At 41.6% G+C, this 13187-nt stretch overlaps 1 protein-coding gene across 1 annotated transcript in view; it reads right to left on the bottom strand.

The window, feature by feature from the left end:
- Window positions 1-13187, bottom strand: part of LOC125460551 (testis-expressed protein 264 homolog) — a 257351-nt gene that overhangs the window by 39183 nt on the left and 204981 nt on the right. The window contains exon 3 of the mRNA XM_048548122.2: window positions 910-1072. Within this exon, the coding sequence (XP_048404079.2) occupies window positions 910-1072 (163 nt within the window). The remainder of the gene's footprint in view (window positions 1-909; window positions 1073-13187) is intronic.

Consider the following 13187-nt stretch of genomic DNA (forward strand, 5'->3'; position numbering starts at 1 on the left):
TGGTTGTACGCAGGAGCAGGCCTGAACCATCATATCCACCACCCGCTTGTCACAACTGCGATCTGAAAGTCGGGCAACAATTACATTGTTAGTGGCTGTGAATGTGATCATCCTGAAAAGCTCTTCTGAACCGAGTTCCTTCTATGCTGAAACCAAAGACACTGAGATTTTTCATGGATTGCCAACAATAGTTGCGTAGTCAAAGGGAAGTTATCAAGGCTTTCTATTCAGGAAAGCTAAATGCATTTCTCTTGTGCAGGAATGAACAACCAGATTTGGTCAGATTGCTGCTGCTTCTAAAGGATGGTGTAGATTATAGAGATCTTATGAAAAAAAACATCCCTAGCAGTCTGTTGGCTGAAACACACAAAACAGGACTGTATCTCTGCCAAAGAGATATCTCTCGCACAGTCATTCCTGATAATGTTGGGTCTCATGATCCATATGCAAACCAACCATCTGTGGAAAAAATTTAAAAAAGGCTCTTGAGGAAAAGAGAAGTCACTTTGGAATGTAAGGAGGCTTTGAAGTGATCGATGCTGGCTTTGGATTTCTTTAGACAGAGAAGGGCCAAGAAAGAACTTGCAAACACTTTGGCTAAACAGTAGAAGGTTACCCTCACCAGTTTCACTCTGTCATGAGTTTATTTATTCCGCAGGCATCATGCCTCTGTTCACTGCTCCAACACCCTCAGCAAAGCAGTTTCCCGAGCAATGTGCTCACAAAGTGAGAGCGTGCTGTCAATGCCATTTCCCAAACAACAGATGCCAAATGCAATGTCTGTTATTTACCCGAGATACTCGTGTGTGCTTTAGAATATTGCCGATCATGTGACATCTGAATATGCGTCAGAATGCATCCATTATTTAACAGCGACGTTTGTATGTGCACCAGGGTGCTCTGACTTGCCCGTATCTGTGTGTGCATCGTCTGCCTCTTCCTCTATCTGCTTCTTGTCAGCCTCCTTTAGTTCAGGCACATAGAAGTCCCCCTGACGTGCCAGAGGACACATGAAATAGATCACATCTCCACGGTAGATCTCCAGGCATGGGTGGGCACATAGCTTCCGTTCCTAAAAAAGAAAAGAAGATGCACTGAGAAAAACAGAATCGTACTAAACCAGTTTTAGGTGAGACACCTGTATAAGCAGCTGCACACTAGTTACCTTAAAGAAATTAAATATCAGTGAGTGTTCAATTAGAACACTTGGCATTACCGTGCATACAACTGCATAATGAAACAAATGATGTTGATGGTGATGAACTTTCTGACTTAAAGACTTCTTATGAAATGTTATTGACTTTGAACAGTGGCACACTTACCCCTCCCTGAGGTGGCAAGGAAGATAGCGAAAAGAGCAAATAATTCAGCAATTTGACCATACAAAGGTCACTGCCCCTTCTCACCATCTCAGCAATCAAGTACACAATGAATAGATCCACTGACAGCCTTCTCAACTCACCAGCAATAAAGCCCTTAAATGAACAGTGAACAGCCACTTATGGGGCCTCAACACGCGACAGGCATGATTTCCTGCTTTCCTGGCAGGGGCAGTTAGGCGGAATTAAAATGCTGTGGATGCTGGAAATTTGAAATGAAAACAGAAAGGGCTGGAGAAACTCAGCGGGTCCGGCAGCATCTATGGTGAGGGAAATACAGCTCAATATGAGCCTTCTTTGGAACGGAGTCAATGCAAGTGGCAGCTTTCCTGACTGATTGGGGGATTGTTCTGGCAAGCCGTTCAGGCAGACAGGGACGGGTGCTTGCTTGATTTGGTGCAAGGAGAACTGAATCTTAGCCATTGACACAGTTTCTCTCTCAACAGAAACTAAGTCTGCTGCCTATTTCAGTTTCTGGTTTTGTTACTAATGAAGCTTGCAGGGCTGAACTCTGAAGGACACCACTACAATGGGAATGACTCTGGAAATCCCAATCCTGCACGAACACTCATTCTAAACTTTCGCTCCACTGCCCGACAAGACACTGAAGAATATTCAAAAGGGCTGTAGCACAATACAGAGCCTTCTGTGAGTGGGTAAAACAAAAAGGCCGATCCATGAATTCAGGCAACGTGCTATCATGCAACCCAAATGCCAAGCACCTTTCTGCATACAGTGGAGTTTAGTTTGGGCTTCTTCCTTGGGTCCAACTATGGCCAAGGGGGTAAGTGATGTGTAACGGAGGATCTCTTCCCATTGCCACTCTAGGCAACAGAGGCCTACACAGACAGGCTGGTTTAACTCTGAGGGCTGTTAGTCAGTGAAAGGGGAGTGTGCCTGCTTCCAGCACTCCCTGTGCCAAAGGGGAGGGGAGGCGATCAGCCAGTGGTATTATCGCTGGACTGTTGAGAAGGAAACTGCCACCCTTACCTTGTCTGGCCTACATCTGACTCCAGACCCACAGCAATGCGGTTGACTCCTAACATCCCAATTAGAGGTGGGCAATAAATGCTGCCCAGCCAGCGACACCCTCATCCCGTGAATGAATAATGAAATAAAGAAATAAAAAGGTGTCTCCTTACCACGGTTTTGCCTTCTCCATCAACTCTCGCCCTCAATGCCTTGTCCCATGGGCATCCCTCTGCCCCCCCCACGATGGGCCCTGACAACCCTGCCCTATTGAGACCATGGGCTTAACTGGATTTTGAGCATTTATGATTCCTCTTCCTTCCAACTTTCTGTAAAACTGGAAGTGACTATGATCCTTTGGATTCCACAAGGAGTGAGAGCAAGGGCAGTGGGAGTATGGAGACACGGCTTCCTCTAGATTCTCTTGAAGACACACTTGAAAATAAATCACAATACAATATACACAGTGTTCCTGGGTAAAAATCCTGGAACTCCTTTCCTGGTAGTGCTGTGGTTGTCCTTACACTGCAAGGACGGTCATGGTTCAAGAAGATAGCTCATTATCATCTTCTCAACAGCTATTAAGGACGAATATTAGATGCTGGTCTTCGGTGGAATGTTCAAATATCATAAATTATATATTTTAAAAAATGTCCTCTCTTCTTTCTTGTCATCATGTACATACCTGTCTTTCTGTAGTTTGTTTTAACATTTCGATGGACAGTTAGACCCAAGGCTCTCACATTTTAGGATCAAAATTCTACTGAACCTGCCCCAATGATAACTGCTACTATTCTGGGCACTTCCTCAAGAACAGCACAGTCAAGGCTGCCACCATTTGTTGGGAAGTTCACTGATGATTCTGACCCAGTACAGCACTTGGAATAATCTCAATCTTTTTTAACTACGTAGCCCACCAAGAGGCATGTGAAATGTTCTCACGTCATTCAATTTCACTTCTACTTCCTCGTTAAAATTCATCAGGTAAACATAATCCAATGGTAATTGCTGTAGACAAATGTTTGCTAAATCAATGTGCATATGAGTTTCCATTAGTGATTATGTCTAATCAAAGGAGAAGACAAAACGCTCCTTGTTTCATCTGCACATCAGACTTTTTGAGTCTTTTTCCCTTGCATAATAAATCAAGAGTGAAATCCAATTCAGTCTAAATCAATTGAGGCCACTTGCAATCTGGAGCAATTCTGATCAAGTCTCACTTCAATCCAGGTGAAATAATGAAATTGATTATTGACAAAATTTGAGAGCAATTTCCACAATAACTTGGTAAACCATAACCAATGTGGATTCAAAATCAGAGATGCAGAAAGATGCAAAAAAAGAGTTGCCAGTTTTCCCACACACCCCCCACCCCAATCTCTCTTCAGGTACCTGCCCTCAACAGGGCATTGGCAACTGCAGAATTTCACAGGACTGGCCCACCCTTGTAGACCAAGCACTGGAGAGGTTGACTTCTCTCGGACTTACTTCTGATCGGAAAACTGTTCTGCCCCTATTGCCTGCCATCAGGAAGATTAGAATGATTTACGGGCTGACAATCCATCTGGAAGAATACCCATTGCACCACGAGACCTACTCATCAATACACACTCAGCTATCTCGCACGACTGCTCAAAGCCAAAATAGCCTTCAAAGTCTCTGCACAACCAGGTGAAGCTTATCTTCATCTTTCTTAGTTCTCTCAACTGAAGTCATAATATAATACAGGTACACTCTTGTCAAAAGGTGCCTCTCATTCTAGTCACCTGGACCTCTGATGATGCATCATTCCTGACTGTGTCTTTAGGCATCTAGGCCTCACTTAGAACATAGAACATGGACTTAAACTTCTTAAAGCCTACTGTCTCTCCCTCTGCATCCCTGCCTTAAAACTGACCTTTCTGATCAAGCTGACCACGTTTCCAAACCTCTCCTTTCCCATGCCTTTGTTAAACATCTTCAGCCCACTTTTTAATGTTAAATACAGGGATCCAGATTAGATATTGTTGCAAAATAAATTGTTTCACACTCGTGTCACTGACATTTTGAGAAAAATTTGTGTAAAATTTCCCTGTGTTAAAGTCATTGCAACATTTTTGACTCTGTTCAGCTTCACATAATTTGTAATTTGTAACTGTGACACCATCAAAGTATCTACTACCAGCATCCTGCCTGACGCTTCAGAGTCACATTGTGTTCTCTCACTTTGTTCATAGCAAGGGATGTGTGTATGTTGTGTTTTAAATAGTAGTACACAAATAGTACATATTTTGGTGGCTAGTATGAAACACAACATTTCTTTAAGTTACAGACCGTATCCTTACATTCTTCCATTGTTCTTATGGGGAAAACGCCCCAATGTGAGTTGTATGGGGGCTTTAATACTTTTGCAGTTCCTACCCAACCACGTTTACATTGAAAATTCTTACAGGATTTCACCCCATATATAATTTCAATATATTTTCTGGTACACAACATCAACGTATACCAAGGGCCTTTGTATATGTAAACCATCAATGATCATGTAGCTCATAGTAATATTACACAAACTTACTATTGATATACAGCAATATACTTAGATTTTAATGATAGCTTGTTGTCACATTTCAAGCAATGATTCTGCAATTTATTCAGTCACTGTCATTCTATCCCTATAATGATCTAATCTTAGTCTCTGGTATGTTTCTAATACTGTAATGTACATTACATGACATATTTGTTACTACCTGACGTTTATTGATCACACTTTTTTAATATCCAACCTAACTAGAGATTATGTTAATGCAATACTTGCTCACTGTAAAGCAGATCCTTTAATACATTATTTCCCCACTATGGCAAAATACTCATCCTGGAACCTCACTGTTAGCCCTCCAATGGAATATATTGTACCTATAACAACCCCTCATGATACAGTACTTTAGTGAAAAGGGTACAGAAAGCAAGATTCCTGAGGGTCAAGTCAAGCATACCATTTAGCTCTTTGCAGGTTGAAAGTATGGGCTGAAGTCTGAAATACTTCAGCATCAGAAGTATTTAATCTGTTAAATTTCAGAATGCCTATTGTTTATACTGTACACAATTAGATGAGTTTACAGCCACAGTTTTAATAATGTACTGTCTATTATTGCAGTATAACTGAAGATAATGTCCATGCTAATCAGTTTGCTGCCTTGCTACATGTTTGGAATATTTATATTTCAAGTAATTATGTTGCAAATGTTCTTCTCTAAATTTTTGTTGTCCAAAGAAAAGAACTTGCATCATGAAATTTTCTTCATTATTTCAGGAATATTTCAATGCTGTCTGCAAATAAATAATACTTTGAAACACGGGGAATAGAGTCAAACAATTTGCAGCAATTGCAACGAGTGATAGAAACACAGAAAATAGGTGCAGGATTATGCCATTCAGCCCGTGGCTCCACCATTTAATACGATCATGGCTGTTCCTCCAATTCAGTTACCCTAGCCTGCTTTCTCTGCCCATACTCTTTGATCCCTTTAGCCAAACGTCTTGAACTCATACAATGTATTGGCACCGAATGATTTCTGTAGTTGTATACGAATAGTACACATTTTGGCAGCTAGGTATGAAATTCAACATTTCTTCAAGTTACGGTCCCAATCCTTACATCTTTCTATTGACCTTACGGGGAAAATGCCCCAATATGAGTTGCAGAGGGGACGTGAATACTCTTATAGTCCCTATCCCACCATATTTACATTAAAAATTCTTTCACTGTCAAAGCTGACCACTCTCTGGGTGAAGACATTTCTCCTAACCTCAGACCGAAATGGACTGTGGCTCCTGGTTCTGGATTCCTTGCTTATCGGGAACGTCCTTTCAGCATTTACCCTGTCCAGTCCTGTTAGAATTGTATAGGTTTCTCTGAGATCCTCCCTCATTCTTCTGTGCATCTGAACCAATTCGACCTCTCCACATATGTCAGATGCAGGAAAAGCATTTGATAACCACAATATCTCCAGCCCAAAGTATGAAAGAATATCAAGTTATCAATTATTGTATCTATATTATACAAACTGAATCTCTGAAAACAAATCTCATTCCAGCTGAATGGCCTGTTAAGTTTGTTAAAACCCTTGCTGATATTCTACTTGTAAAATTTTTATTCTTTTATCAATTTTGGTTTGGAATTGTGAACAGGAAACCGTGAGCTGGAAATGGCTTGTGGATTCTAGGACATCTTATGGTAAAAGAAAAACAACAGATCAAACAAGCTTTCTTTGTTTGTGAGGCCAGCACTGGAAACTAATTACAGGCTAATTCTTGATTAAAAAAGGTTTAAACAGAAACAGCAACCTTGGGAAGAGCGTTGCGTTTATACAGATAGCTGAAGCTGGCTATTGGCAAGGGGAAATTGATTCTGGCAAGTCTAGAAGAGACCATACATTCAAGCAGAGAGCTTCTGTTGAAAGGCTTTAAGAGACGACCAGTTATCTGGGCGGAACCAGAAGAAAACAAGACAAACCACAAAAGTCCTACAAGATGATCTATGTGGATCTTGTTAGAAGCACAAAGTTCAACAGTCTTGTGCCAGTTCTATCAAACAGTTTTGCAATTAGTTACACTTACCTGCTTCTTTAAAACACTGCAGTTTTTACCTTCAAGTATTTATCTAATCCCCCTTTGAAAATTTTTACTGAATCTGCTTCCATAATTCCTGCAGACTGTAACGACTCGCAAAATTTAACGTGTTGCCTGTGTTCTTTCGTTTTTGTTAATTACCGTAAGTGGGCACCCATATTTGTTTACTGATTATTCACATGTAGAGTCCGTTCCTTATCAAACCCATTCATAACTTTGAATACCTCTTTCAAGTCTTTCCTGACACAGTTAGTTCTGCCATAACGCGTGTTTCGTTGACACGAATTGGCTGTAACCCGACTGATGAATAATGGCCGCTGTTTGACAACACAAACTTTCTGCTGTACAGAATAGCGATATCCTACAGTGATTTCCCCGTAATGCAATTTTCGATAGCGCAAGGTTGAACAAGAACACAACTATCATGTTATAGGAGAACAACTACCTGTGTTCTCTGCTCTACAACATACAGCAGCGCAGCACACGACCAGGCCCTTCAGTCCACTATAATCAGCGCCGATCATGATGCTATCCTAAACTAATCCCATCAGATCTGTATCCCTCTATTCCCTGCCTGTTCACATGTCTGTCTAAATGCCTCTTAAATGTTGCTATCATATCTGCTTTTCCCATGGCAGCATGTTCCAGGCACCTACCACCTCCTGTGTAAAAACCTTGCCTTGCACAACTCCTGTACATTTTTCTTCAACTTAAACCTATGACCCTTGTATTTGACATTTCCACTCTGGGGAAAAAGGAAACTCTGACTATCCACCCTATCCATGCCTCCAATAATTTTATTTACGTCTATCAGGTCGCGCACCCCCCCCCCCCCCCTCAGAGTTTGACGTTCTAGCAAAAACAATCTATGATTGTCCAACCTCTCCTGGTCGTTAAAACACTTCAATCCAGGCAACCTCCTTGTACACCTTTTTGCTTTCTCTCTAGAGCCTCCACTTCCTTCCTGCATGCATACTCCAAATATGGCCTAAATAAAATCTTATACAGCTGAGGTGGACAACCTAACTTCCCATCTCTCCATGTTACTGACACTTTTCATCACTGGTTCCATTCTGTCCATCATTTCTAAGGCATTAATAGCCTTCTCAAATTGTGGTAGCCTGACGAGTGTTACACAAAGTGTAACTTTCTTGCTCTTGCACTTTTTGCCTCTATTTGTAAAGCAATAGGTTTGAAATGCATTTTCAGTCTTTTTGACTTTTCCTACCACCTTCAAAGGTTTGAAGACATATGCCCCACTTCTAAAATGTATCATTTAGATTCTACTGTCCCTCCTATTCTTCATGCCTTAATGATTCATTTCACATTTGTGTGTTAAATTTCATCTACCGTGTGTTGGCACATTACACCACCCTGGAAATATTTACATCATTTCTGAATATCATGAAATCTCCGAACTGTGAAATTATGCTCCACATACCGAAACCAAGCCCATTGTATACATCAAAGAGAGGAGCAGTCTTGGCACGGCAGGGGGACATTTCTTTATACTTCCCGTCAACCCGACTAAAAAATTGTTCACCATTTTCCTGCTCTTTTCTTTATCTTAGCAAACTTCATATCCACACAGCTAGGTCTTAAGGTCTTCAATTTTAATTTTAAAAAATCTACTATGCAGTGCAAAATAACTTCTGAAAATCCATGTACAACACCTCAATTGCAAAGTCCTCTACAAACTTCTCTGTCACATCAAAAATTTCAATCAGGTTTGTAAAACTTATTATCTTTATTCATTCATGGGATTTGGCTGTCACTGACCAAACCAGTGTTTACTGCCCATTCATAGTTGCCCAAAGAGCTATTAAGAATCAACTATGTTACTGTGTGCCTGGAGACACATGTAGGCCAGACCAGGTTGGGGTAGCAGATTCTTTCCCTAAAGGGTATTAGTGAACCAGATGTATTTTTCTGGTCAATTGACAACGCGGATTCATGGTCATTTTAATCACGAGACTCTTAATTCTAGATGTTTATGGAATTCAAATTTCACCATCTTCCATGATGCAATTTGAACATGGGCATCCAAAACTTTAACCATCGCTTTGGATTAATAGTTGAACAATAAAACCACTAGGCTATTTCCTCCCGTCTTTCATTTACTAACCCAAATTTTTCCATTGGCCAATTCAGTTTGTCCCAAATTAATGTGTCTAAAAGTTTCCAACAGTCCCAGATTTATTCCTCTTTCTTTTTTTTGTCACCAGGTTATCGTCCATCAAGTTTATTTGAAATCACAAGCTTTCGGAGTGCAGCTCCTTTGTCAGGTGCAGAGAAGCACACAAACACAGAGTTTCTTGGCAGAGAAATTGAGGGCATAGAGATCAAAAGATCACACAACTGGTGCGAGTGGAGTGTCAGATAACAAGTCTCAGCAGATGACCAAGAATGTTAGATAGTGAGTCAAGGGTCAACAGTTAAATAACCACAGAAGGGGATGGCCTGTACATAATCTGATTAAGCGAAGCAGAGAGGTAATTACAACAAGTTAAAAATAATGTGGCGTTGAAGACAAACCAAATGACTGGCATAGAAATCGCATGCCAAGGGTCTAACCAAAGTAACAAGTAATCCAAAACTATACAAACTAATTAAGGTAGATCATAACAAGTTATCGAGGTGATGCTGTCAAAACAGGACAGTAAGGAAGATTGTACAGAAACAGAAGTGTGGTGGGGGTCACTTGTAGCGTGATATGAACCCAAGACCACGATTGAGGCCGTCTTCACGGGTACCGCACTTGGCTATCAGTCCCTGGTCGGTGATTGTATGTTGTTGGGTATCCCTAAGTCTACCTTGGAAGCGCTTATCTGAAGAATGGAGGCCGAGTGTCCTTGACCATTGAAGTGTTCCCCAACTGGAACATCAAGGAACAGTTATGTCCACTGTCTTACAAACTGAATTATTCAAGACACATACTTAAGATCATTGCTTGACTCCACTGTTAGATAGAGCTAGTTATGACCATTGACCTACCAACATGGCTGTTGTGAAGCAAGCTACCCAATTCCCCTTATTTAACATGGTTACAGGTTTGTCTATGTTGAGTTACTCATTAAAGAATGATGGTATGTATCATTTTGTTCAGTTCTTTGCCCATTTTATTTTTTATTCTTCATTCAAGGGATGTGGGTGTTGCTGGCTGGTATGTAATTTATTGCCCATCCCTAACTGCCTGGATGTAGCAATGATGAGCTGCTTTCTTGAATTGCAGCAGTGCTCAGGATGTAAGGATCACAGGATGTAAGTGGAGTTAGGAAGTTGGTTCCAGAATTTTGATTCAGCAATACTAAAGGAAATGTGATACAGTTCCATGTCAGGATGGTGAAAAACCTGGACAGCAGCTCACAGGCTTTTCCTGGGTATTTGCTGCCTTTGCCCCTCTAGGAGGTAGAGATTGCTGGGCTTGAAAGGTGCTGTTAAAGGAAACTTGGTGAATTACTGCACTGCACCTGTCCATGGTCTACATTGCTGCCACTGTGCTTTGGGAATGGACGGACTGAATTTAGAAGGTGTAGATATGGTGCCGATCAAGCAGGGCTCTGTCCTGATGATGTTGAGCTTCTTGAGGGTTGTTGGAGCTGCACCCATCCAAATGAAGACTATTCTATTACACTCCTGACTTGTGCTTTGTAGATAGTAAGTTATTCACTACAGAATTGCTAACCTTTTAGCTCCTTTTGAATCCACAGTACACAGTACGGCTGGTACAGTTCATTTTCTGGTCAATATGTCCACCAGGATATTGATGGGGGTGGGGGGGGGGGCGGGGTGCGGAATTCAAGGATTGACATCCATTGTCTGTCTAGAGGTGATTGTTAGATTTTCTCTTATTGGAGATGGTCACAGCTTAGCACTTGTATGGTGTGAATGCTACCTCAGCCATTTATAAATCCAAGCCTGAATCCCATCCATATCTTGCTGCTTTTAGTCATGGGCTGCTTCATTAACTGGAGTGTCATGAATCATAGAATCATGGATGGTGATGAACTTTTTGTAATCATCAGCAAACATCCATCTCCACCTTTGACCTTATGGTGGTGGGAAGATCATTGATGAAGCAACTGAGGACAGTGGGGTGTAGGACACAACCCTGAGGAACTTCTGCAGACATCACCTTGGAGCTCCCACAACTGTCTTCACCATGCCAGGAACGGCTCCAACCAGCAGTCAGATCTCCCCCCAATTCCAGATTTGCGAGGGCTCCTTAAATATCAAGTCAAATGCAGGTTTGTTATTGGGGCAGTCACTCTCACCTAACATCTGGAGTTCGGCCCTTTTGTGTTAGAACCACACAACACAATGAAGGAATTCTCAATGTGAAGACAGGACTTTATCTTCACATTGTATGTGCAGTGGGCACTCCTATCAATAGTCTGCCAGCTCAGTCTGTAGTAGCATCGCCAGGCCAGTCCTGGTAATGGACATTTAATTAATCAATTCCGTACATTCTGTACCCTTGCCACCTTCAATGCTTCCTCCTTGTGGTGCTCAACGTGGAAGAATACTGCTCATTAGCCGAGCAGGGTAGATGTTGGATCTGGTGCCATGAGACCACATGAGGTCCCGAGTCAATGTTGAGGACTCCCAGCGTAACTTTCTCCTGACTGATTTCTGTCATCTTTGCTGTTCCTATCATGCCAGTGGGACAGAACATATCCAGGGATGGTGATGGTGAATATATAGGACATTGACTGTAAGGTATGATTTGTTATGTGAGATTACATCATGTTGCTGCATGACTGGTCTGTTGGACAGCCTTTCTACTTTTGGCACAAGGCCAGGCCTATGAAAGGAGAACTTTGCATGGCTAACAGGGCTGGGTTTGCTTTTTAATAAAATGTGAGGCTGGATGAACACAGCAGGCCAAGCAGCATCTCAGGAGCACAAAAGCTGACGTTTTGGGCCTAGACCCTTCATCAGAGCCTCTCTGATGAAGGGTCTAGGCCCGAAACGTCAGCTTTTGTGCTCCTGAGATGCTGCTTGGCCTGCTGTGTTCATCCAGCCTCACATTTTATTATCTTGGAATTCTCCAGCATCTGCAGTTCCCATTATCTCTGGGTTTGCTTTTTTTTTGTTTCTGGTGTCCAAGTTGGCGATGAGTGGTTGGACCAAATATTACTTTGTACACACAGACAAAATTACTGGAAGGATATCTTTTAATGGCTTCAAAAACTTCTTATGATTAACAACTTCAAATAACAATTGTTGGTGCAAAGTGGTTAATTGGTACAGTTTACAGAATCATTCTACTTTTGATAGTAGAATCAGAATTAAATTTTATTGTCACGTGTATTCAAGTACAGGGACACAGGAGTACCACTACCAAATCATTGTCCCGATGCCATCTCAGGTACAAAGGTACCAGGGTGCAAAATCTTAGGTACAATGTAGAAAAGTAAAGAAATAAAGTTTCAAGTTAAACATTACAATCCTTCTTAAAATTCTTAGCTATGCTGGCCTCACAATCACCAGATGGGCTCAATCCCACCCATCCACCCACCCTCCCCCCCCCCCCTCCCCCACACTGGGCTCACTCTCCCCGGGATTGGGGGTGGATGTCTCGTCTTAAAACAATTACCAGATTGGTGTAACAAGGTGTTGAGCTGGATGAACACAGCAGGGTTGAAGGAGGGTCTAGGCCCGAAACATCAGCTTTCCTGCTCCTCTGATGCTGCTTGGCCTGCTGTGTTCATCCAGCTCTACACCTTGTTATCTCAGATTCTCCAGCATCTGCAGTTCCTGCTATCTCTACCAGATTGGTGTGCTGTTTACCTAATCTTATTTCCATCTTGGTAAGAAATCAGCATTTCCTATCAGCTCATGACTTGCTTCGCTGAAGAACAGAACTTCTATTTCCTTGTGGGTGTAAAATATTATTGTTCTTCATCCTCATTTATTATTCAAAGCTCCTCAGCTTGCCTCTTGCCGTTTAATTGAATGAGTTCTGCAGTTTTCTCCAGATGGTTACACTGCAATTTCCTCATCACTGCCAGATGATATTGAACTTCTAAGCAATATAAAAAAAGGTTAATTACATTGGAAACCATTGGGACTTATTATTAATAATTAATTGAAATTTATAAATCTGAAGCACGAAATATCCTGGTCACTGGAAAGTTATTTCCTGGAATCATCCTTGCCTACGAACAGGTTCAAGCTCAGTCAGAAAGACTTTAATGAGAAATAAAAGTTCCTACATATCTGGGTACA

This window comes from Stegostoma tigrinum, chromosome 11 (genome assembly GCF_030684315.1).
Source record: "Stegostoma tigrinum isolate sSteTig4 chromosome 11, sSteTig4.hap1, whole genome shotgun sequence".
In the NCBI taxonomy this organism is placed as follows: domain Eukaryota; kingdom Metazoa; phylum Chordata; class Chondrichthyes; order Orectolobiformes; family Stegostomatidae; genus Stegostoma; species Stegostoma tigrinum.